This window comes from Protopterus annectens, chromosome 10.part0 (genome assembly GCF_019279795.1).
Source record: "Protopterus annectens isolate FY-2018-M chromosome 10.part0, PAN1.0, whole genome shotgun sequence".
Taxonomy (NCBI): Eukaryota; Metazoa; Chordata; order Ceratodontiformes; family Protopteridae; genus Protopterus; species Protopterus annectens.
This window is the reverse complement of record NC_056744.1, coordinates 124,217,071-124,243,496: the sequence shown is the minus strand read 5'-3', so window position 1 is coordinate 124,243,496 and position 26,426 is coordinate 124,217,071. Positions and strand designations below refer to the sequence as shown.

The 26,426-nt window shown below is 43.2% G+C and overlaps 1 protein-coding gene across 1 annotated transcript in view; it reads right to left on the bottom strand.

Moving 5' to 3' along the window:
* The window catches only part of HELZ (helicase with zinc finger), a 3,197,037-nt gene that overhangs the window by 2,336,019 nt on the left and 834,592 nt on the right, over nt 1–26,426 (bottom strand). Inside the window, exon 6 of the mRNA XM_044085095.1 lies at nt 15,766–16,033. Coding sequence (XP_043941030.1) covers nt 15,766–16,033 — 268 coding nt within the window. The remainder of the gene's footprint in view (nt 1–15,765; nt 16,034–26,426) is intronic.

Sequence of the window (26,426 nt, the reverse complement as noted above, 5' to 3'; positions counted from 1 at the left end):
TGTTCCCTTCCTCTGGGTTAGAAGTTTGAATGACTTTGGTTCCAGTTTCCACTCGTGAAGGTCCAGTACATTTCTGCTTAAGTCTGCCAGTGAATTTTGCTTGCCTGGCAGCAATTGAGCTTGTAGGGTGCACTTGGATGCTCAAGTCTGTGTTCCACAGAGCCATGGCTAACCTGCCAAGTGGGTAAGAATGAGTTCCGCCCTGCTTGTTTATGTACCACATAAATGTGCTGTTGTCTGTCTATCAGGAGCTGTCCTGGAAGGATAAAGCATTTGAAGTCTGTCAGAGCATTCTGTACAGCTAGCATCTCTTTTTGATTGATATGCAGAGGAATTTGTACTGGGCTCCATTTGCCTTGAATGCATTTGCCTGTCATGTGAGCCCCCCATGCATAGTCTGATGCGTCTGTTGTCATGGTTTGGGCGGCGAGGGGTTGAGTGAAAGGAAGTCCCTTGTGGTTGTATGCTTCTGCCTGCGGTATGCAATGGCTGGAGCCAGGCATTTTGTGAATACTTTGGGCGCAGTAGATAAGCCAAAGGGAAGTGCAGAGAACTGATAGTGCATAAAGCCTGCCCTGAAATGTAGATATTTCCTGCAAGACTCCCTTTATGGGGATGTGCAGATAAGCTTCTTTTAAGTCTTGGGTGACTAACCAGGTAACCTTGGCTAGCATAGGAAGAAGCTGTTGCAGTGTAAGCATTTTGAATTTTGGGACCACCAGAAAGGTGTTGAGAATAGCTAGATCCAGGATAGGGTCCAAGAGCCCTCTTTTCTGGGCACCAGGAACAGTCTGGAGTAGAAACCCTGTCCCCTTTGTTCTACTGGAATAGGTTGAATAGCCCTGATATGGAGAATGGAAAGTACTTGCTTTTGAACCTCTGCCCACTGCTTTGGAGGACGGTCTGGCAACCCACTTGGATTTGGCACTGAGTGGAAGTAGAATCTGTATCCCTGGGATACAAATGTTTAGAACCCATAGGTCCTGAGTAATGGACATTCAGTTTTTTGAATGAAGGGCAAGTTTTCCTCCTAGGGGCGCAAGTACTTGGGCATGGCTGGGAAGGATAATTGGAAAGTCGTTGTGAACTTTTTCCATATGGGGGTGGCTTACCACTCCCTGGTCTGGCGGTGGAAACACTCCATTGTTTAGATCCCTGCATACCCTGAGACTGTAGTCTTGGTGGTCTGTTTCCCCTGGGTTTGGACTGAGAAGGCCTGAGAGGGACTGGAAAGGACCAGTTTTTTGAAGGCCAACGCCTACTGAATCTAGGTGGCTGCACCTGTAAGAAATCTTTTGACGGTTTGCATAGATTTAGCTTTTTCTTCCATCATTTTAAGAACTTCTGCTTTTGTGCCAAAGAAACGCTCCTGATTTAATGGAGCATCTAGTAATTTTGCTTTGACATGATCAGGCATGACTTGTTCCTTTAGCCAAGCATGCCTTCTCAATACAGACCCAGTCACAGCAGACCTGCAAGATGCTTTTAAGGCATCAAACCCACACTGCAAAGTATGCTTACTAACTTGGTTTGCAGAATGCATTAACTCTTGTAAACCTTTATTTTCTGCACAATCTGGAAGTAACACCATTTTTTGTTTAATTAGTTCCATAATATGTTGCTGGTACTTCAACATATGAAACCGGCAATTCAAAGCCCTGATGGCAAGAGTTGCAGAGGTATATACCTTCTTACCCCATCTGTCTAAAGCTCTAGGAATCACTGTCTGAAGGGGTAGGGTTTTTGGCTGTAGTAGCTTTAATGCCTTTAGGTCCCTGGGAAATGGTCTCTGGATCCACAGTAGGATTGTTAGAGAGAAATTTGTGAGAGTCCGGTACTCTCTAGTACCTGTCAGCTTTTCTAGAAGCTGGTGGTAAGGTGTCAGGAGTAAGACTGGACTCCAAGAAGAAATCATCTACAATATCCAGTAGATATATAGGTATAGCTAGAGGCCTGTGCTGAGGCAAATCTAAAAATTCCCTTAATATCTTTTTGGACTGCGGATAGTCCCAGCAGAAATACTTTCTTAAGGTATGCAAGGTTTCACCAAAAGAAAAATCCTCTGGAAGGGAGGCAGAGGAAATGGATTCCTCTGCATCTGAGTCCTCATAGGGAGATAAGGGTATGTCCTGGTAATCAGCAGGGTCAAAGTCACCAGACTCCTGGTCTGTAGAATCAGATGGAAATTCAATTCTTTGTCTTTTGGCAGAGGAAGGCTGGCTTCCCCTAATTAGAGTAATAAGGTCTTCAGCCATTCTAAGCATTTGTTTTTGTGGCATGGGAGCTTGAGCATGCACTTTGGACGCCGGTTTTCTAGACGTAGTGCGAACTCTGGGCCTGAGAAAATCAGTAGTTTTAGTTGGAAATGAATTTGTCAGTTTAATATGAATATCGGTAGGTTGGAATACACCCTCAGAAGCCGGTGCCTGCACAGCGGCTCCGGACCCAACTAAGGTAGAGACATCCGCATGTTCTATAGTCAAAGAAGCATCTCGCGGTATACTGGACTCCGAATGGGTTTCAGCAGAGGCCTGCGAATCTGTAGAAGCGGGCATCAGGGGCTGCAAAGGCACCTCACTGAGTACCGGCGGACTGGCAACTAGCTTAGCGGAAGCGTCACTGACAGTTTTTGACCTATGTGGTCTGTCTCTGTCTTTGAGCTTTTTTGGAAGATCGGTAGTCAGATTGCTTACCAAAGCCATTTCAGAAAATGGAGAATATGAGCAAAAGAATTTAGCTACAAAAATAGCCAGACAAATGGTTCGGGTTTAAAGCACAAAACCGACAGTGAAGGACGTCGTGGTCTTGGTCTAAACAGGTGATGCAGTAAAAATGAAAATGTCTGAGAGGTATTTGCTTTCCACAGGCAAGACAATTGTTAATTTTTCTGACATCAGTGAGAGCAAGAAAAAAAAATCCCCAATGGGGTACTTGGCTTTAGAAGACTTCAGGTCTGAAACTCAAAAAAAAAAAAAAAAAAAAAAAAAAAAAAAAAAAACGAAAATTTCAGGTAGCGGCCGACCGGCACTTGCGAACTGCTTTTGCTTTGGCCTCCTTCTCATCAAGAAAACCTAATGTAATGGCGTCGGCTGCATGTTTTATACCCCTGATGACCTGATGTCATGGAAGAGGCGACAGCAACTGATGCAGAAATCTCAAGACTCTGGTATTCGGGCCGACTGAGGGCTACCTGCAGGCAGATAACCCAAGTGTCAGGACTGCAACAGTGAAACATGAAGATCATCATACTAGTCATTGGCGACTCGATAGTGTGACACACCGATGTCCCCCCACAATAAGCTCAACAAGCAAGTGGTCACGGTCAGCTGTTTGTCAGGCACTAGAATCTGCCACATCACACACGCACTCAAGTCTCTCCACAACAGGTACAAGTATGACACTCTCATTGTCCATGTTGGTGTGAATGACTTGAGATGTACCTCCCTGGACTATATGAAGAGAGACATGAATGAGCTCTAAGAGTATGTGCTCCAGAGGCAGGTATGACCCTAGTCCTAAGCATCATCCTGCTTTCACCAAGAATACCACCACAATACTAACAAAAATGTTTGACTTCAACAATTGGCTTAGTTTCTGGTGTCTTTCTAAGTGGATCCAGCATTTGTCTGCCTGGGCTGACATGGTTGACAGGCCATGATGCTTTGCCAGAGATGGCCTCCACCTATCACCCCTAGGGTTCCGTATTTTGGCCAAAGCTCTTACCTCCCCCCCATTGTGCCTTTTTTAGGCCAAGTCCCACAGACAAATCTTCAAACATAAAAGCTCTGTCAAAAAGCAAACTGAAGGTCATGCTGCTCGATGCTAGGAGCATTAATCTGAAAATGCGCTCAATGGAGGCTCTCCTCACACTGGAAGATCCGATGTCTTTGCAGTCACGGAAACTTGGTTCAGAGCTGCAGAGAGCCCACCTGCCTTACCAGGCTATACCTCATTACACACTTTCCAACACCAAACTGAAGTCAGAAGGACTAAGGGTGGTAGATTCTCTATCTTTATTAAGGACAGGCACACTTCCAGACTGGTTTACCAACATGACAGGTGCAACTGAGAGTTGGCAAGACACCCATCCAAGTTATAGCCAGCTACAGACCCTATACTCTCCATGTCTCAGGACACCCACACCTCCTACCTGGACCTACTTGACACCATTAAGGTACCCCCTAACACCCTGATCCTTGGGGACTTCAACTAACTAACCATAGACTGGGTAAACTATTCCTGGACTAATGGACTCACTCAGCGATGCCTTGACTTCAATTCTAACGCACTAGATCAGCTGGTCTTATCCCCCACAAAGGGAGATAATATACTGGACTTGGTTCTCACCAACATGGGCAACCACTGTACCCCTCCCATTGTATGTTCTTCCCTGGTGAGATCAGATCCTCTGTCTCATTCGAAGTTTCTATCCCACCCAACCCCTACCCAGCCATAACTAGGCTAAAAAAACATCTCAAAAGCGGACTACAACCTCCTAAGGGAGGGTATCTGCAGCTTCACACCACCACCCCCCTCAGAGGATGCAGACAACTATGCTGAACAGTACACCAGTGCAGTATAAAAGCATCTGCACAACAGCATGGACTCTGCCATACCAAACAGAACTAAAATCTGCTCAATGAAACACAAACCTGTCTGGTGGACATCCTCTATCAACAGGCTTTACAACAAAAGAAAAACTGTTGTCCAAGGGTAAAAAGGAACAAATTCCAAATCGGAAAAGCTCCCTCCTCTGCCTCAACAAGTAAATTAGATCACTAGTGAAAACCTCCAAAGCCAATTATGAGTTGAAACTAGTCTCCAAAACAAAGGGAAACCACAAGTCCTTCAGTTACGCTAGGAACCTCCATTGCAAAGCCCAAGTTTGTTCCAAACTAATACTTAATGGTACCACTTAAACTGATCCTGCTGACTTAGCCAACCTGCTGGCTGATCGGTTCAGTGCAAACTTCACCCCCTTATCACCCCCCCCCCAAAGACCCAGTCGACATCCCCTACTTGTCCCACACCTCACATCTCTGTAGATCAAGTGTTAAAGGCCCTATCCAAGGCAAAGAACACATATTCCATGAGATCTGATAGTATCCCAGGCTGTATTATGCACCATCTCCAGTAAAAACTAGCTTCGCCATTGAGCACTCTATTCAACCACAGCCTAACTACAGGCTTCATTCCAACAGAGTGGAGAACTGCCATTATCCCTTTGCACAAAGGTGGTGCCACTACTGACCTGGGAAACTACAGCCCCATTAGCTTGACAAGTCTGATCTGTAAAGTCATGGAGCGTATTATTATGGATCTCATAAACAAGGACAGAGACAATCTCCAAGCACCCGACCCCACCTGATTCAGATTTGTCAGGGGGAGATCTTGCTTACTGAACCTAGCTGACTTCTTTGAGACTGTCACCAAGGCCCTGGACGAGGGAAAGTCAGTACACACAGCTTACCTTGACCTGGCCAAGGCCTTTGACAATCCCCCACTCGGGCATCATCAAAAAGATAGCACAACTTGGTGTTAATCCCTATCTAGTCAGATGGGTGGCCAACTGGCTCACAGATATGACCCACAAGGTCAAAATAGGCACTGCCACCTCCTGTCACTAGTGGTGTTCCCCAGGGATCTGTCCTGGGACCCCTACTGTTTGGCATATACTTCTCAGAGATCCAGGCAAAGACAAAGGGCCTGTGGCTGACCAAGTCTGTGGATGACTAAGTTGGGTGCTGTCACTGACTCCCCGATTGATGCTAACATACTGCAAGAGGGTCTTCACAGCTACAAATAACTGGTGTCAAAGTCATGGCCTTAAATTAAATGCAAAAAAATGCATTATTGTACCATTCAGCAAAAACACGGTCCCTAGTGATCATCACATCAATGGCAACCCCCTAAGCACACAACCTGTGGTGAGAAACCTGGGTACTCAGGTTGACAACAATCTTGCTTTCGACCATCTTATGGTGGTGGTGGTGGTGGTCAGAAAAGCCTTTTACTTGGCTCATCTTATAAGTAAAGGGATTGCATCCAGAAAAAAGGAGGTTATTACCTCTCTGTACTCCTCCCTTATTAGACCTATAATTGAGTACAATGCCCCATTTGGAACGTACCACTCCAAACACCTGCACCAACTGGAAAGGCCACAGAAATACTTCACAAAGAGAATCCATGGCCTCCAACACCTATCCTATGGGGACAGGCTTAAATCACTATCACTCTACTTGGTATCATACAGATTGCTCAGAGGTGATCGGTCTCTCGCATACAAGGCAATATTGGGCCCTGCCCTACTTGAAATGCTCCATACCCTTAAGTCTAACTCCTCGTGCATTACCCGGCTTGATAGGCCTAAATCTAATATGTGACAAACAAAACCTGCTAAAGACGGGTTTGTCTCCCAGAGGCTGCCCCATCTCTGGAATACATTTCCCATACATGTCAAACAAAGTACCTCACTAACCCTCTTCAAACCCAACCTTGATGAGTGGATGGGAAACCATAAATTTGTCCCAGGGGTTCTACCTTTGTCCCTTATTGACAAGGGTGACAGGTACTGACTGAGGTTTCTTTTATGGGGATAAACTCTTGGCTAGGGCTTATAAGGGGCCCAGGGCCATTAGCCTAGTAACCTCCTATGATCCCTATCATCCTAAATGATTTTTTTGAGCTTAGATAAATGGTCTGAACTGCCTACACATAAGTAAGACCCTTAAGTACAACTCTGGTGGTTGCCAAAAAAAGCAATTACTAGAAAATGGAAATTAAGTCTAAATAAATGTACTTTAAGTATTTAATATTGCAACAGAGATTTAAAAAAAAGAAGTGGGATCTTTAGAAAAGGGTAGGGGCAAAACACATAGAAATAAACAAATACAAACAGAATAATGTTCCTGAGAAGGGGGAGTGAGTTTAAGGTGTGACTCCACCCCCCCCACCCCCCCAGACCTCTCAACCAGTCGGGGACAAATTTCAACAGAATCAGGGACAAGTCATGAAAAAATCACTTAAAATATTAGTACTATTAACTTGAAACATTGACAGAATCAGAGCATATGAATTAATACACATTTTCTGAAGAAAAAGAAGTCTATAACTCTTAATTATTGTCATTATTCATTAAGTGTAATTCACCACCTTTCCTCCAAAAGTCACTAGTTTTAAGAGGGATTAAGAGGGACAGATCTAAAATTTGAGTTAAAAATCAGGGACAGTTGAGAGGTATGCCCCTCCCCCCCCCCCCGAGCCAGTAATCATGGAGTCTGAATCCTCACCACTGACACTGGTGAGGAACATTCACTTGGAACAAAAATAGATGCACACAGTACTGCCAGATGCAGCTCTCTGCATCAAGCACAATTTCCCTTAATAGCATACAGGGAACACATTCAGTCAGGGTCTGAGTTTCCCCATTTCTCTCCACGCCCCCAATAAGACTTCCCCACTGGCACAGCTGTGGAGTTGAGTCCTCAGCTGTCTCTCCAAGCCAAGTCTTCCAACACTCTCTCTCTGTGAAACTAGTGCTGTGTCTCCCTGATTTGCATACACACACACACACCTGGGAAAAGCTGTCACAGATTTACTAGCATGTCCCTCTGCCCAGACTTTAAGGTAGTTACTGCCACCAGACACTCCAACTCCAGCTACTCTAAGGCTATTACAAGGGCACGCAATTATACTGAGGCAAATTATTAATACAAATGATGGCATTTGACCAATGCAACAAAGCTCTCAGAAATGGTCACAGTGTCACCAAATAGAAGTACTCTTAAAGATTAAAATATTCTCTAAAGGACCAGCCACAATGAAAAAATAAATATATTTAGTAATAAAATAACATGAAAATACTAAATATTTAGTTACAATAAACACCTGAGTTTCAATCACATTAAATATTAAAATAACACAGATGAATAGATTTACACAGATACAGAAAAAAACAGTGCTAACCTCAAGAATAACTCTTCCCGTTATTTACTAAACCAAGGTAAGATGAAGTGGATGAGGGATCCTTCTATATCAGGTTTCAAAAACAGACTGTTTTGAGACTGCTGTCTTATCTAGTATTAAATAATCATTTTAGATCTAAATTACAGAATGACATCACACATCTGGTCATCTGACTTCCGGTTCCGACACCACCCCCTTTTCTAGCAACTGAACCAGAATCTAGCACGTGTGTGTCAATAATACACATGCATAGAGCTCTGCTAAGATCTGCTGCAGCTTCTGGAAGTCATAAAACAATTTAAAACTTCCACCCTTCCAGAGTAGCAATTAGTTCACTGCTAAAGGCAATACAGAAGGCTTCCTTGGTACAGACTTTTTGTCTCTGGCTGCATTGAGACCTGTGAGATGCAATCTTTATGGCTTTGTACTAAGTAATTTAATTTCAAACTATTTTTCAAAGTTAGATGGACTTGGATTAACCTATTCTCTTCCAGTATCCTCTGTTACAATGTATTAATTTCAACAGTTACTATACGGTCTGACATACAGATGTACTTCTTTTTCTGTCTAGCAGGACCCACTGTTGGTACATTAACACAAACATCTTTACATATACATTTTCAACACAAGCAACTGTACAAATCAGTTTGATATATAAATGACATACAATTCTTTACAAAACTCCAACTAGCTATGCTGGCATATGTTATACACCCATCCTGGCATAACTGGCAACACCTCATATAGTCACATCAGGGAAGGCAGGAACTGAACAGTATATGTAATTTTGGACTGATGATAATTATACAAAATAAAGATTAGTTGTGTAAAATCTTACCATAACGGTAGATGTCCTTTTTCTTTGTTGCAGTGTGCGAGGTACATCGCATGTAGTCCATTGGCCGTAGGCTATAAAAGTGATGTACGCATGCACCATCCTCAGAACTGAGTGGCCCAGGGAGAACGCTTGAGAATTAGGTATGTAGGCTAGGTACATCCAAGAAAGAACAAATGCAGGAGGATGGAGGGTGGGATAGAGTAATGCAACAGAGAAGGACATCTAACATTATGGTAAGATTTTACACAACTACTCTATGTCCTCCTATTCCGCTGTTGCAGTATTCTTTACATGAGGGAGAATGCAAAAGCTCATGAGGAGAAGGAGAGTGAGGTGGTAGGAGCAGAGGAGCTTTCCAGGAAGCTGTGGAGAATGACCCTAGCGAATCCTGCCCTGGATTTATAAATGCTGTCCAGTTTGTAATGCTTGAAGGTATAGACTGATGACCAAGCAGCTGCCTCTAAAATGGAATTGATGTCCTATCCTTTGAAAGCGACACCAGATAAAGCCATGGCTCTGACAGAATGAGCCCTGAGGTGTTCACAGCAGAAGATAGTCTTAGAAATCCAGTTGGAAACAGTCTGTTTAGTGATTGGGAGTCGTAGGGCTCTAGGGTGAAAGGAGACAACAGCTGGTCAGACTTCCAGATGCTCTTGGTTTTGTCTAGATAAAACCTAAGCTGTCTGTGTACATCCAAAGTGTGCGTAACTCTTTCTGCAGAGGTTTGGGGAGAAGGGAAAAAGGTGGATTGTTTGGTTTAATAACTTGTTGACCACCTTAGGCATAAAGGAGGGGGTGGTTGCCCTTACAGAAGGCTAGGATGTGAGGGAAAGCCATAAGGGCCTGTAATTCCAAAACCCTTCTGGCAGATGTGATTGCCTGAAGCAAGAATGTTTTCCAGAAGGAAAATTTTAGAGGTAGAAGCTGCTGGCTCAAGGGAGCCAGGGTCAATTTTTCCAAGACAAAGTTAAGATCCCAGGGAGGTGGAGCTGGTCTCCTAAGAGGTCTCATGTGAAGGATGCCTTTCAGGAGTTGTTTGGCTTCCAACCTGGAAGCCAAGACAGGTGAGCGTTAGAGATGGCTGACACGTGCACTTTTTCACTGAAGAATATGTTAGCCCAGCATCCAGCAACTTACACAGGTATGACAGGACTGTAGGGTCGTCCACTGTTAGTGGGTCCATATTACGTGAGAGACACCATATAGAAAATCTTTTCCATTTGGATAAGTAAGATTTCCTTGTGTTGGGTTTCCTGACCTCCTGCAGTACCCTGAACATATCCTCTAAAAAAGGTGTCTGAAAAGAATCAAGGCCCCATCACCCACAGTGTCATCTGCAGAGCTGACAAGTGGGGGTGAATGAGGGTGCCCTTGTGTTGTATAAATAGGTACACTCTGTGGGGTAACTTGTGGTGAAAGCCCTTGGCTAAATGCAGGAGTAAGGGGAACCAATGTCTTGGCCAAAAGGGGGTCATCAAAAAGATTTCTGGCCTGTCCTGCTGAATTTTCAGAAGGACTCTTGGGATGTGTGGTAGCAGAGGGAATGCATACAGGAACATCCATTTCCATGAAATGCTGAGGGCGTCCACTTTCCAGTCGGGTCGTTGGCACAAAACTGAGGAAGTTGTCGGTTAATGAGGGAGGCAAAGACACCCACTTGTGGAATACACCATTAGTGGACAATACCCCAAAACACATCCCTGTGAAGCATCCATTGGTGGGTTTGTGTTTTGGACCTGCTGAGTGTACGCCAAAACATGCATGATGGAGGGAATGTATACAGCCTGAAGGGGTGTCTGCAATTTGACTACCAGCTCCCATACCTGTACAGCCAGTCTGCACAAGAGGTTAAGACCTGGTTCCCCCCTTTTTGTTTACACAGCACAGCACTGTCATGCTGTCTGTTAAAACTTTTAAGGGCCCTGGGGTGAGGAGAGACTGAAAGGCCTGACATGACAAGAGTAGTGCTCTCATTTCTTTTATGTTATCTTTTCTTTGAGAGGGTTACCAGGTGCCTTAGGCTTTCATGGTACCGAAGGTTGCTCCCAGCCTGTGTCTGAAGCATGTGTAAATTTCCTGTACTGGAGGAAGAGGATGGAGTGGGAGGCCTGGATTAGTACAGAGTTGTTGAATCCACCGATTTCTTTCTTACTTCAAACAGAGAAGGGGAATTTGGAACTCCAGCGAGTATGCATACTGAGTCCACACCGATTTCAAGTACCATTGCCATTTCCTCATGTGCATTTCTGATTTTTGCCAGGAGGAGGATTGGGATGGTAGAGGCCATAAAGTCCAGGGTCCTGAAAAAGGTCCTGGTTGAAATGTGGGACAGAGGAATGAGATTTTGAAAGAAGGCAATGTGGTCCTGGACCTTCTGGGTGGGGAGGGAAACCTTCATAAGGTCTATCTGAATCCTGCATCCCATAAAAATCTGGTCCTGTGTTGGGGTGAGGGCTGTTTTTTGGTAATTTAATTTATAGTGAATCCCAGGAAAAGAAGGATTCAGATGGCACAGTTGAGGAGTTTGTAAGGAGAGCATCCTGAAATAAGGGACCTTCAGGTAGGTGTTTAGGAAAGAAAGGTCTAAAATGGGTCTGCATGGGCCTTCTTTCCTTGGTAACAGAAAACCCGGCTTTCTTCTTTGATGGGCGGGGGCATGTTGGATGGTACCTTGCTCCAGAAGTGTTTGCAGCACAGTTGGGAACAGTGGTAGCTGCTCTTTGGGTGGTTGGGGGATACCCCTGAACGGTGGTAGTGACTCCCAGACCATGAAGTATCCCTTTTTTAAGATAGAAAGTACCCAAGAGTCTTCCGTAGCATTTTCCCAAGCAGTACTTGAAAGGGGACGAGGGGCAATAGGGTCCATGTAGTCAGACGGACCCTGGTCTGACTGGAAAGGGCTGTTTTGGAGGTTGGGTTTGTTGTGGAGTCCTAAAGGATTGTTGCCTCTTTCCAGATCTCCATCTTTGGTTGAGCTGGTCTCGATTACCTCCTGACAAAGGCTGGTTTAGAGGGATAACTTCTCTGGAATTTTGGGGCAGAAGAAACTAGGAGGTGTTTTAGGTCTTTCATCTCCTTCCCCTTCTCTTGCAAGGTTTTGAAGAGTTCAGCAGCCGCAGTGTCACACAGGGTTTCATTGTCCAAGGGAACATCCATCAACTTGGATTTGATATCCTCTGGCAAAAGTTGCAGTCTAAGCCATGCAAATCTCATAAGGACAGACCCAGAGGCAGCTGCCCTAGTGGATGCCTCTATGGCATCACAGCTACATCTGACCGAGTGCCTGGTGACCTGGGAGGTAGTAGCCAGCAGGGATGTAGCTAGGGTTTTGTTCTTGGAATCGGGTAGCTCAGATATTATTTTAGCCAGCTGTGACAAGAGCTCTAATGAGTATTTTGTCATATGGGTTTGGTAGATGATTGCCCTGAATGCAAGGGTGGCAGACATGTATACTTTCTTGCCTAGTCTCTCCAAAAGCCTGCTGTCCTTGTCAGTGGGTAGCAGGGCGGTAGAAGGAAGAAGCCTTGAGTGTTTGTCAGAGGATTCAGTGATGACTGATGGGTCAGCTGAAGGTGCTCTGAATAAATACTTAGTCTGCATGCACCTTATAAAATCTGTCCCTTTTTTAGGTGCCGGAAGTTGAGAGTCAAGGTCTTGCTAGAGGATGCAAAAGCATCTAAGAAGGCAGCAAGGATAGGGGGAATAGTAGAGGGACTGGAAATGCCTAATGCCTGTGTCAAGTGATAATTTAATAAAGGTGTTAAACATAGGTGACTCAGATTATTTGTGTGGAAATATTTGTGCACATTTTACACCTCAAGAAGAACACAAGTAGAGAGTAGATGCTGGACATATGAGGTACGACAGGAAACTGGCAACGTGTTTTGACAGATTCCAAATGCACACAATAAATTATCCTGGTACAACTACTGGGTGAACAAGTAGCTACAAGTAAATTAATTATTTAGTTTGGACTTTAGATTTACAGATGTCAATGTACAGGAAGGCTCTGCAGAGTTTACTGATGTTGGCAACAAAAAAGAAAAAAAAAAACAGAAACAATCATTTTAAAGTGGAAAATCAAACACTAAACCAAAATTAGCAGACATACTGAAAATTATGAAAGAAATGCAGAATAAGAGATGAGAACGCTGACAGGACTACGCTTAACATCTATGTGCTTTCAATCAAATCAAAACAAGGGATGGTTGGCAGATATAAAATAAATATGTAAAGCAAAAAAAAAAATGTCCTTGGAGAACTGGCAATAATGACGGCATATGAATGATGTTTATATTTAGGATACAAAGTTTAGATGCAAAAAATAAAGTTGTTTAAAAAAATTAAGTGACAACAAAAAGTTTAATCAAGGATCTGGCTGACCAGTACAAAAATTTGGTTTTCATCCAACACCTGAGGCCGTTAAATGGGGTCTATGTTCGGCTACTGAAAAATAAAAAACCTGAATGGCGAAAACACTGAACAAAAGACAGTGAAGCTGACAATTACCAAAGAAAGACATCAAAAAAAGTCACTGAATGGCCATAGTCAGCCAACATCCCCCCACAACCCCCCCCCCCAAGTGTGTGTGTGTGTGTGTGTGTGTGTGTGTGTGTGTATATATATATATATATATATATATATATATATATATATATATATATATATATATATATATATATATATATATATATGTGCATTCCAACTCTTGAGATCGCACTACTGGGGAGAAATAGGGTAAATTTACAAGCTTTCTCTTCACTTACCTCAAGCATCGCATTACTTACTGGTTATTGTTCAACTATGGCCATTCGATGAATTTATTTTCGATGATGTCGCTGTTCGGTAATGGTCGGTTTTGCCGTCTTCCATTCGATATTTTCATTTGGGTTTATTTTTCGGTACCCGAACAAAGACCCATTAAATGAATGACTAACTATGGATGGTCTCATTTCATAGGATTATCTGAGGGGAATACTGTACTTTTTACTGCTCCCACACATAGTGGGTTCTTTGTAAAACGGTCAAAAAAGATGGCTAATATGAACCAGTAGGGACCAGTGAAATGGATGGTAATGCACCTGATCACTTTGCTCAGAACACATCACTGGTATCTTGAACACACACTCAATCTCCTATCAGCCATCCACATCCTTCTCAGACACTAACACAAGAGCACTTCCATTTAGTCAAGAGACTACACTATCATAATGGAATAAGTCCAAGGTCTTGGGTCGTAACAGGGAACACTCATGTTTGAAATATTAACTGTAACTTTTTTTTTTTTAACTTCACCCACTACACAGTGGCATAGCACACATGCAGTAAAAAAAAACAAAATTTTCCAAAAATATTTCCTTTTCATATGTAATACAAATATGGTTTCTTTAACAGTTATTCAATTTAACGTTATATAGGACACTCAGCTCCAGCCTTCCCTAAAATTTCACTCTTCCTCCTGGACATTTTGCATATATTGTTCCTACAGATTCTTTTTATTTGTATGCAGTTTGCATCTTCCCTTTTCTAAAGATACAGCCTCTAATTCTTTTATGCCCGTCACAACATTCAATAATTATGCTACAATTGGTTTAGATTTCTGAATTTTATTTTCTAATAATTGAATTTTTGGCAGTCAACAGCATTTAATTTATGACCTTACTAAATCTAGGTAAGTCAGCTTCTATATACTAGGCTCATAAGAATAATTTCCTTGGAGCTTGCTCTCCCAACATTGCTGAATAAGTACCCTTTACGGAATTTTTAAAATCTACCACCTTGTTACATTCCCAAACATGTTTGCAAGGATCTCGTTCTCAACCCCTCTTTCTCATCATGCCTCCAACAAGAGTTTACCTGTAGAAATGTAATCTCAAATCTATTTGAGGTAGAAAATACATACGCAAACATCCTAAACCTTCGAGATTTTGCTGCATACTTGGAAGCCACAAATGTTTTCCCATAGTTCCTTTTTTATTTTGCCTTCCCATTCTCATTTCACTGTCTATTCTATCCTCTTCTGACTGATTCTTACAGTTATGCATGTCCTACTAATTAACCCTTTTTAACCAGAACGTTTGTTGTAGACTCAATAAATTTAACCACAGCTGGTCTTTCATTTAACAGTCCCTAAATCCTTCCTCTTTGCCTACAATCTGTTATCAAACCAACCTGCCATCTAAACGTTGGCTTGGCTTTATCCCACTCTGAGATTTTCCCTTCCCTAGTTATTTGCTCCCGAGATCTTGGTTCCTTTACTAATTTTCTCCATTAAATTCCAACTCCCTCTTGCTTATTTTAGATGACCTTATTTGCAGTCATCCCTGTTGATAAAATCTTCGTTCTTCACTCCTGTGATGGCTTAGTTTTCAAAATACTTTCTGCTGCATTGTGAATATAATATTCGGTATGCTTATTATTCTCCTTAACAGCCTGCATCTAAAATCCTAGTCCTTAAATTGTGGAGCCCTCCCCTTCAAATCAAGTAATAATAACCCACTTTGTTCTGAGGGAAGAAGCAACTTACCCAACTTAATGCTCGTCCTCTTTCCCTCCCAAATAAATAACTGACAGAAGTATTGTTAACAGAAACAGTGGTGCGTTGGGAGCTTAATGGACCATGAACAGGAATTAGAGGATTACGACAGTTCTGAAAATAGGGCACTTTGCAATGCTTTTATTACATCAGACACTCCAAGTGGTATGAACCCTTTATAAGCAGCATTTTAAAACGGTATTGACAAAATACCAAAACGCACAGCTTCAGAAATTCACAAGCATTATTTTTATATAAAAAGTCAATGTCATACGCAAACCACCACCACCAAATTCACAACAGCAAAAACTATAAAGGAAAAATAGCTGTATGTGCATGGTTTTGTAGTAAAAGGAAAACAATCCTACACATCATTCTATCATGTGGAAAGTATTATAAGTCATACATTTCTAAACAAAATACTCACTTGCTTACTTCTTTGTACTGTGCTATTTCCTCAATGTAAAGAAGGTCATGCAACCGTGACTGATAGTTATCCTTGGTCAAGGATTTGTCTAGCACAGACTGTGTGAAAAGCTGATCAGCTGAAAGAGGAATCTGATATCGTGCAAGGAGGCTCCTTTCAATGTCTGAAGCTTCATTAGCCTCAAACTCCACTACAGTCTTACAAGTAGAATCCCAGCGTTTAGCAGTGGTTAACAGTTGCTGACGAGCCTGCATCAGATGTTCTAGGTCTGTATTTGAGCACAAAAAAATCTGAATCAAAAGTCTCTAAATGAATAGCAGCTTAAAGCAGTATGCTAAGCTATCAACAACTCAAAGACTTGCTTAATAATTGAGAGAGAGAGTACAAAATACAGACAAAATATTTCAAAGATTCATTACTTCAAATCAAAATAACTTAGAATATAACACACTACATGACACATCTGATTCACACAAAGGTGTAGCTGGTTACAGGATTCCATGCATTAACTTTTAACATCTCTAAAATCGTAACACTGAAAAAAAAACTTACAGAGCTAACCAATGAACATTAATTGGCAAAGAAATCTAAGATGCGTAACAGTTGCATACTTACCACATTGTTAAATCATTACTATACACTACTTCCACTTTACATCATGGGACTGCTTTACCACAAGCCTTGAACACAGCAAATGTATAGTTGTGGACCTACCATAAATGTAGATGTTCGAGTGTATTCACTGTTGCAGTCATTACTCTTGGGTTATCCTGCTGGCAGGCTACCCTCAGTCAGCCTGAATTCCAAAGTCTAGGTTCGGCGTCGGTTGCTGTCGCCTCTTCACTGACGTCATTGCGCCAGGGATATAAAAGATGCAGCTGACGCCATTTTCTTCAGTTTTTCTTGCCCCAGATGTCAGGTGCCCTCAAAAGGGTAGGCTAAAAATATGTCAATAAAACATGCATGCAGCAAAGTAAATATTTTGCCTTCATCTACAAGCAAATACACCACATAGGTTGTACAGAATAGAGAAATACAGATAAGTTCCAGCAAAGAAAAAGGGGGATGGCTGGTGGGTAACCCGGACTGCAACAGTGAATACACTCGAACATTTACATTTATGGTAAGTGTACACAACTGTACTATGTTCTTCGTGTTTCACTGTTGCAGTCAATTACAATTGGGTTGAATACCAAAGCTGAGGTTGGAGCTAAATAGCATTAGGAGAGGCTATTAGGCCCTGCAGAACTGCAGTGGCAAAGCCTGCCCTGGATTTAGAGTAGAGTGGTAAGTGATAGTGCTTTGTGAAGGTGTGCACTGAACTACAGGTAGCAGCCTCTAAAATGCCATTGGTTGGTACTCCCCCTAAGGAAGGCTGCTGAAGTGGCTGCTGCTCTGGTTGAAATGTGGCCTAATGCCCTTAGGTACAGGCTTGCCATGTTGTGAATAGCAGAAACGAATGCAGTGGCCTATCCACTTTGAAACAGTCTGCTTTGAGATGGCCTTTCCCTGTGATCCTGCAGCATATGCCACTAGTAATTGCTCTGTCTTTCTGAAAGCTTTGGTTCTGTTCAAATAGAAGCATAGCTATCTGTGTATGTCCAAAGAATGCAGAATTCTCTCCCCTTTATTCTGTGGGTTTGGATAAAATGTAGGCAAATGAATAGTTTGGTTAAGGGTCACACTGGACACTACCTTAGGCATAAATGTCGGGTTTGTCCGCAGAGAAACCCTGTCTGGATAAAAAATGATAAAAGGTTCCACAGCCATGAGTGCCTGTAGCTCTGAGACTCGTCTTGCAGAAGTTATTGCTAGGAGCAGAGCTGTTTTCCAAGATAAAAACTTTATATCAGCTGTAGCGGCTGGCTCGAAAGGAGGCAGGGGTGAGTTTTTCCGAGACATAATTGAGGTCCCATGGAGGTATTGGTGATCTCCTTGGAGACCTTAAATTTTTGGCTCCTCTGAGGTACTGCCTTAATAAAGGATGAGAAAAGATTGAAGGCTCTGTATTGTAATGAGCCGAAATGGCAGAGGCATGAATTTTTATAGATGAGAAAGATAGGCCTTTGTGTTCAGCATCTCAATCAAGTATTGCAAAATCTGAGGAATGTTTGGTACAGCAGTGTCAATTCCTTGTGCCTGGTTCCAAGCACAGAATCTCTTCCATTTTCCAGCATAGGATTTTCTAGTGCTAGGCCTCCTGGCCTCCAAAATGACATCTATCACCAACTGAATGAGAGGTGTGTTTTGTATGACTATTATCTGCCATGCTGCCAGATTTAAGGTCTTGAGTTGGCTGTGCAGGATCTCATTGTTGTGCTGGGACTGTAGATGAGGTACTTGAGGTAAGGTCCAGGCTGGGCATTGAGACAAGTTCCTTAGGATTGGATACCAGTACTGGCGTGGCCAGTCTGGGGCAATCAGAATCATTTTTGGCTTCTCCTGTCTGACCTTTAGGAGTACCTTGGGGAGGAGAGGCAGAGGAGGAAAGGCATATACTGTTGAGTTTTTCCAGCTGAAAGATAGGGCATCCACTTTCCATGCTTGTCTGTGATAAGTCCTTGTGCAGAATCTCTTTAATTGGTAGTTGTGACGTGATGCAAATAGATCTATGTCAGGGCATCCCCATTTTCTTGGTACCATGCTGAAGACTTGCGGATCCAATTTCCACTCGTGGGGATCCATGAGGTTTCTGCTTAGTTCGTCTGCCAGAGTACTTACCTTTCCTGGCAGGAATTGTGCCTGCAGATGTACTTGGTAAGTTAATGCTTTGTCCCACAAAGTCATGGCTAGTCTGCAAAGGGGGTAAGAATGAGTGCCCCCCTGCTTATGTACCACATGACCGTGGTATTGTCTGTCTTTATCAGTAGTTGTCCAGGATGAAGAAGGTCCTTGAAGGCTGTCAGGGCATTTTGAACAGCTAGCATCTCTTTCTGATTGATATGCAGATGCATTTGGTTTGCGCACCATGTGCCTTGAATACACCTTCCTGCCATGTGGGCTCCCCAGGCATAATCCGATGCATCCGTTAAAGTCTGTGTGGCTGGGGGTAGAGTGAATGGCTGTCCCTTGTCCTGATGACAGGCCTTCGCCCACCATTGAAACTCCTGTTGCAGGCAGGGAATGAGAGTAACTATTGTTTAACGGCTGTGGCAATGTTGAGTCCAAACACTTTTTAGGTACCACTGAAGTTTCCTCATATGGAGTCTTGCATATGGAATTAGTAGAATGCAGGATGCCATGAGCCCAAAGCCTGCAGAATTTTTCTTGCAGATAACTGGGCCTTTGTTGCCAACAGTTTGAAACAGGTAGTCAGTTGTCTTTGTCTGGCGTGAGATAAGCCATCTGGGCAGTTGTATTTAAGCTTGCACCCAGGAATATTATCACTTGACAGGGTACTAGTTTTGATTTCTGTTTGTTGACTGTGTACCCTAAGCATGGTAGTAATCTATTTACAAACGCCAGATGCTGTAGTAGAATGTCCTTGTTCTCTGCTTGAATGAGGCAGTCGTCCAAATAAGGATATATTTGTATTCCTCTTTGTCTGCAGTATGCAATTACTGGTGCTAGGCACTTTGTGAAGACCCTGGGCGCAGTAGATAAGCCAAAGGGCAGTGCAGAGAATTGGTAGTTCACTGAGCCAGCTTTGAATCTGAAGTATCTTCTGCATGGTTTGTCTGTTTGGGACATGCAGGTATGCCTCTTTTAGATCTAAAGTCACAAGCCAAGCGTTCTTGCCCAACATGGGCAGAAGTTGCTGTAGTCTCAACATTTTGAATTTTGGAATATCCAGATATGTGTTTAGAATAGATAGGTCCAGTATTGGTCTCCAGGATTTGTCCTTTCTGGGTACCAGGAACAGTCTTGAATAGAATCCTTGTCCATGCTCTTGCTCTGGCACTTGTTGAATGGCCCTCATGTCCATGAGGGATGAAACTTGTTTTTGTGCCTCTGCCCATTGATTGCGTGGCAGGTCTGGCATACCGTTTTGCCTTGGCAGGGTGTGAAAGTGGAACCTGTAGCCTTGTGAAACTATATTTAGCACCCATTTGTCCTGGGTGATCATGTGCCAATTTTGTGAAAAAGTGCTAGTTTCCCCCCCAAAGGGGCTGCCAAAAGATAAGTGCTTGGTGCTGGAAGGGGAAGTCTTTGAGACTGTTTCCTGTATGGCTGTGATTTTTCCTCTCCGCTCTTGGAGGTAGAAGCACCCCATTGTTTAGGCCTGTATCAGCCTTGGGGCTGTGATCTGCCTCTGGGGCGTCTGTATGTACCTCTTTGTGGTCTGACAGTGGAAAGGACCAATTCTTTGTAGGCCAGTTCCTGCTAAATCTGGGATGCTGTACCTGCAAGAAATCCTTGACTGTTTGCATAGATTTAGCTTTGTCCTCCATTTTCTTCAGCACCTCTTCTGCTTTAACATCAATCAAAGTATCATGCTGTAAAGGAGCATCTAATAATTTTGCTTTAACATGATCAGGCAGATTTTGTTCTTTTAAACAAGCATGCCTCCTAATGACAGAACCTGTAACAGCGGCTCTGCAGGAGGCCTCTAGAGAATCAAAACCACATTGCAAAGTATGCTTTCCAACTTGTTCAGCTGCATGCAATAAACCTGCATTTCTTTGTCTGCACATTCTGTATTTGCTGACATTTTCTGTTTAAGCAAAGACATAAGATATTGCTGATATTTAAGCATGTGAAATTGGCAATTTAAGGCTCTTACAGCCAAGGTAGCAGAGGTATAAATCTTTTTACCCCATCTGTCTAGGGCCCTAGAATCCCTATCAGAGGGGATAGGGTTTTTGCAGTAGAAGCCTTGACCCCTTTGGGACCCTGAGAGATGGTTTCTGGGTCAGCAGCAGGGTTTTTATAAAGAAATTTATGTGAATCAGGAACCCTATAGTATCTGTCTGGCTTAACAGGGGCAGGTGGTAGAGAGTCTGGAGAAAGACTGGACTCTGAAAATACATAATCTACAATGTCTAAAACAGGCGGAATAGCAAGGGGCCTGTGCTGATGCAATATAAGGAAGTCTCTGAGCCTTTTCTTGGATTCTGAGTAATCTTGGCTCTCCCAGTGGAAATGCTCCCTCATAGTATGCAGCGTCTCCCCAAAAGAATAATCCTCAGGAGGAGAGGCTGAAGGGATAGATTCTTCAGCATCAGAATCCTCATAGGGAGGAAAAGAGTAATCCTGTTCAGAGGAGGAATCAGAGGAAATGGAAACCTGGTCTGAAGATTCATATTCTAATTCTTGCCTAGGCCTCTTATCAGGAGGGGGATTGGAACCCCTGATCAAAGTAATTAGGTCTTCTGCCATTTTAAGCATCTGTTTTTTAGGCATGGAGACCTGTCCAGGTGAATACTATACTTGTTTCTTTGTCTTTAGAGCTGCTTTAGTCTTTGCCTTTGAAGCTGAAGTAGGTTTCACATATAACTGTGTAGGCCTGAAAACACCCTCAGAAGCCGATAACTAACACTGTATTTTTGGAATACTAACTAAAAAGGTTTGTATGACAAAGCTTGCCACTCACACTCTTCTGACTAGAGTAATAACCAGAAAGTCTTCTAGGATAAGAACTTGAGGTCAACATCATGGGCTGACTCACAGATTGGCTGCTTAACCTTTCCAAATCCTTTCCATGGCACAGAAGGAGACACCACATAGCAAGAGAATGGAATACAACCTCAAGAAGTTGACAATATCGGCATGACATCTTTTACAAAAATCCTAAATAAAAGGCATCTTTTTGAAGGCTTTGCATAATCTTTAGGAAGTTAGGGACTGAGAGTTGACTCCCTCATGAAACTGGTGGTGGCTGCTAAATGCACTTTTATGGTCAAACAGCTAAATACTACATCAAACAGAGATGATAGCACAGGGGATAAGAAAGGATGAAAACCTGTAAGTGGCACATAAGGAAGATTTGTTCCTATTGCCTTTGCATAGTTTACACGCAGACAGTTTTGGAATGCTGTCAGAATCTGGGAGACCCTTTCAAGAAATGCTGGTTCTGGACTACTAATGGAATTGGAGTAACTATGTGAATAGCTGCAAATATGTGATGTGTGGGTGAAGCCTACTGGGTGGGGGAGGAGATCCACAATGGTATCCTTGAGTATGGGATTCTGTCTGCTTAAGGTGAGGCCACAGCAAGGGAAATCACAGTTGTCGGGGCAAAACTGGGGTATGAGGATGACTATTGCTCTGTAAATATTTGCTTTCTGGATGAATTTTATCATTAGAGGAAGCTGGGGCAAAGTGTAAAGAACATACTAATGGACAACAGCAACCCTCAAGGCCTGTCCCTTTGAAAGGATGAGGGAAAAGTTGTTGCTGATGTTGGTTGGGGATGCAAACAGGTCATCACAAGGCTTCTCCTACCACCAGAATAAATTCCACACTACCTGTGGATTGAGGGACAACTTACGAGACATCAGGATGCACCTGCTGAGCCTGTCTACTAGGCAACTGAATTAACCAGACACGTGCACTTCTAATCAGAAAGCATTATACAGTAATCTCCCGTCAAACACTCTCATTGCCTAGTTTCACAAATGGTTAAGAGCTGGTGACAACTTGCTTGCTGGTATAAAGAACCACTGACATGTCTATGTGGATGGAAACCACACACCAGGGAATGAGGTCCTGACATGCCCGTAACAATAGAAAGACCTCTCTTCATCTTCAGCTTGCTTATGTATAAAAAGGCCTCCTGGAAAGAGCACATTTCTTGAACTGCCTGCACTGTAGAACCCACTCCGGGACCGAGATGTTACAGTAACTGCTGACTTGGGAAGTGGAAAAGCAAAGAAAAATCTTTGGGTGAGGTTCCATCTGCCTAGCCACCAAAGAAAATGAGTTCTGCATACAGCTGTTATTTGAATTAACTTACTCATTTCATTTGTTACTTGTAACCACTGTAACTTCAGTATTCACTGCAGTATTCTCATGAGGTATCTGGCAGGTAAGCACTAAGTAAATTGCCACTGCCACTAGACTCAGCATCTTGAGGACAAGAAATGCATTACAGGAAGTAGATCTAGCAGCCAATGAGTAGAGACTTTAACTGGCTGAATGCACTCCTCTGGAAGTTTAGCTAACCTGTGGATGGTATCCACATGGCACTGAATAAACATCACATCTGAGTGGGCTCCAGTTGTGACTACACCTTGATAATGGAGATTCCCACGGACAGGCAAAGTTGCAGCAAGCTGTCTCTGAAGTTCATGAATGACTCCTCCGAGGCAGAGATGAGGAGCCAGTTGCCTAGACAAAGGAATATGTGAATTGTTTGGATTTCTAAGTGAGAGGAAACCACTGCCATGCACTTGGTGAGCATTCTGGGGAGTGTGGTAAGACTGACTAGCAAAACTGGAAAAGTACAGTTTTGTACCTACCATAAATGTAGATGTTCGAGTGCTAATACAGCTGCAGTAATCACAGATGGGTTTTCTGCCGTCAGGCGGGTCCTCGGTCGGCCGAATTCCAAAGTCTAGGTCCGGCGTCGGTTGTTGTCGCTTTCTTTCCTGACGTCAGTGAGGCAGGGGTATATAAGACACAGCCGACGCCATTTTCTTCAGTCTTTCTTGCCCCAGATGTCAGGTGCCCCCAGAAGGAAGGCAATACATAAATTATATTTATATACATGAAATGCAATATAATCAAAAATCAGTAGTTGCAAGCAAATATACCATAGAAGGATAACCCAATCAGGTTGTATGAAGAGGGGTTAGGCCCTAGGCCTTTACCAAGAGGGGAAGGAGGGAGGGAAAAACTGTACTGCAGCTGTATTAGCACTCGAACATCTACATTTATGGTAGGTACAAAACTGTACTATGTTCATCGTGCATACAGCTGCAGTAATCACAGATGGGTAGAATCCCAAAGCTACGCACAGGGTGGTAGGCACTAGGTGGAACTGGGATGAGCCAGAATGCCCTGCAACACAGCAGTGGCAAAGCCTGCTCTTGTTTTGGAATATAAGGCAGGTGGTAGTGTTTTGTGAAGGTATGCACAGAACTCCAAGTGGCTGCCTCCAAAATATCTTTGGTAGGAACTCCTCTGAGGAAGGCTGTAGAGGTAGCTGTGGCCCTGGTGGAGTGGGATCTGATGCCTGTAGGGACAGATTTTCCATGATAGGAGTAACAAAACCGTATGCAGTGGCCTATCCATTTTGAAATTGTCTGTTTGGTAACTGGCTTCCCTTGAGCTCCTACAGCATAGGACACAAAAAGTTGTTCTGATTTCCTGAAAGGCTTTGTTCTGTCCAAATAATAACATAGCTGTCTATGGATGTCTAAGGAGTGTAGCAGCCTTTCCCCTTTGTTTTGAGGATTGGGGTAAAAGGCAGGTAAGTGTATGGCTTGATTTAAAGCTACCCTGGATACCACTTTAGGCATAAATGACGGGTTGGTTCGAAGGGAAACCCTGTCCTGATGGAAGATGAGAAAGGGATGCACAGCCATGACGGCTTGTAGTTCCGAAACCCTAAGAGCTGAGGCAATGGCCAGAAGGAAAGCTGTTTTCCAGGACAAATATTGCAAATCTGTTGAGGCAGCTGGTTCAAAGGGAGGCAATGTTAATTTTTCTAGAATGTAATTAAGATCCCAGGCTGGTATTGGTTGTTTCCTTGGTGGTCTTATATTCTTAGCCCCTCTGAGGAACTGTCTTAAGAGTGGGTGAGAGAATAAGGGTGGATCCGTGTTGAATTCTGCAGAAATGGCTGAGGCATGGATTTTTATGGAGGAAAATGAAAGTCCACTGTTCAGCAGCTCAGCTAGATACTGTAATACCTGAGGCAAATTCAGTTTTCTAGGGTCCTGGCCTTTTTTCCATTCCAAGAGCAAAACCGTTTCCATTTTATGGAGTAAGCCTTTCTAGTAGATGGCCTTCTGGCCTCCAAAATGACATCCTGCACCTCTTTGGGGAGTAGGGTCTGTTGTGGTGTTAAGGAATTTTCCATGCAGCAAGATTGAGTGTTTTCAGCTGACTGTGAAGAGTTTTGTAGCTGTGCTGAGTCAGCAGAAGAGGCATTAGAGATAGGGACCAGGGAGGAGTATGTGTTAGGCTCCTCAGGAGTGGGTACCAGTGTTGTCTTGGCCAGTCTGGAGCAATCAGTATCATCTTGGTCTGTCTGCTCTTGCTTTCAAGAGCACCTTGGGCAGAAGAGGCAGAGGTGGGAAAGCGTAAACTGTCCATGCTGTCCAACTGAATGAAAGGGCGTCCACTCTCCAGGCCTTTGGATGAAAGGTCCTTGAACAAAACTTTTCCAATTGATGATTCCTGTGGGAGGCGAAGAGATCTATGTCTGGCCTCCCCCACGCTTGGATTATCTTTGTAAACACTTGAGGATGCAACTTCCATTCGTGTGGATCTGTCATATTTCTGCTTAGATTGTCTGCCAGCTTGTTTTCCAAACCTGGCAAGTACTGTGCTTGAAGTTCGATTTGCCATTCCAGAGCCAAGTTCCAAAGTGTCATGGCTAGTCTGCACAGGGGGTATGAATGTGTTCCTCCTTGTTTATGTACCACATTACTGTGGTGTTGTCTGTTCTTATCAATAATTGTCCTGGATGCAGGAAGTCCTTGAAAGCTGTAATTGCATTTATCACTGCTAGCATTTTTTTGATTGATGTGAAGGTGCTTTTCCTTTTGGGACCATTTGCCCTGAATGCACCTGTCTGTCATGTGCGCCCCCCAGGTGTAATCTGAGGCGTCTGTTGTGATGACTTGATTTGCTTGAGGCTTGCAGAATGGGAGACCTGTGTTTGTTTGACATGCTTGGGCCCACCATAGAAATTCCTTTTGCAAACATGGAATTATTGGTATTATTGTTTCCAAACTGTGGCTGTGCTGAGACCAAAGGTTTTTTAGGTACCATTGAAGTTTCCTCATATGCAACTTTGCACATGGGATTAAAAGAATGCAAGATGCCATGAAGCCCAGAGCCTGCAGGATTTTCCTTGCAGTAAGCCTGGTACAATTTGCTAGTATTTTGAAGTATTGAGTTAGTTGCCCCTGTTTTTCTGGTGTAAGATAGGCCATCTGGGTGTTTGTGTCCAAGTTGGCACCCAGGAAAGTTATTTTCTGAGATGGTGTTAGCCTGGATTTCTAGTTGTTGATTGTGTATCCCAGAGAATGCAGTAACCGTGTTACATAAGCCAGATGTTCCAGAAGTATGTGCTTGCTGTCCGCTTGGATCAGGCAGTCATCCAAATAAGGGTAAATTTGTATCCCTTGAAGTCTGCAGTAGGCAATTACTGATGCCAGGCATTTCGTGAATACTCTGGGCGCAGTAGATAAGCCAAAGGGCAATGCAGAGAATTGATAGTGTATTGAACCTGCAAGAAATCTTGAGGTATCTTCTGCAGCTTTGTCTGATTGGGACATGCAGGTATGCCTCCTTGAGGTCCAATGTTACCAGCCAAAACTCCTTGCCCAGCATGGGAAGAAGCTGCTGTAATGTGAGCATCTTGAATTTTAAGAATGTGTTTAGGATGGATAAGTCCAAAATGGGTCTCCAGTCGGATCCTTTCCTTGGTACCAGAAATAGCCTGGAATAAAAACCTTGACCTTGCTCATGAATAGGTACCTCTTGAATAGCTTTCATGTCTATGAGCTTTGAAATTTGTAGTTGTGCCTCTGCCCTTTGACTGTGTG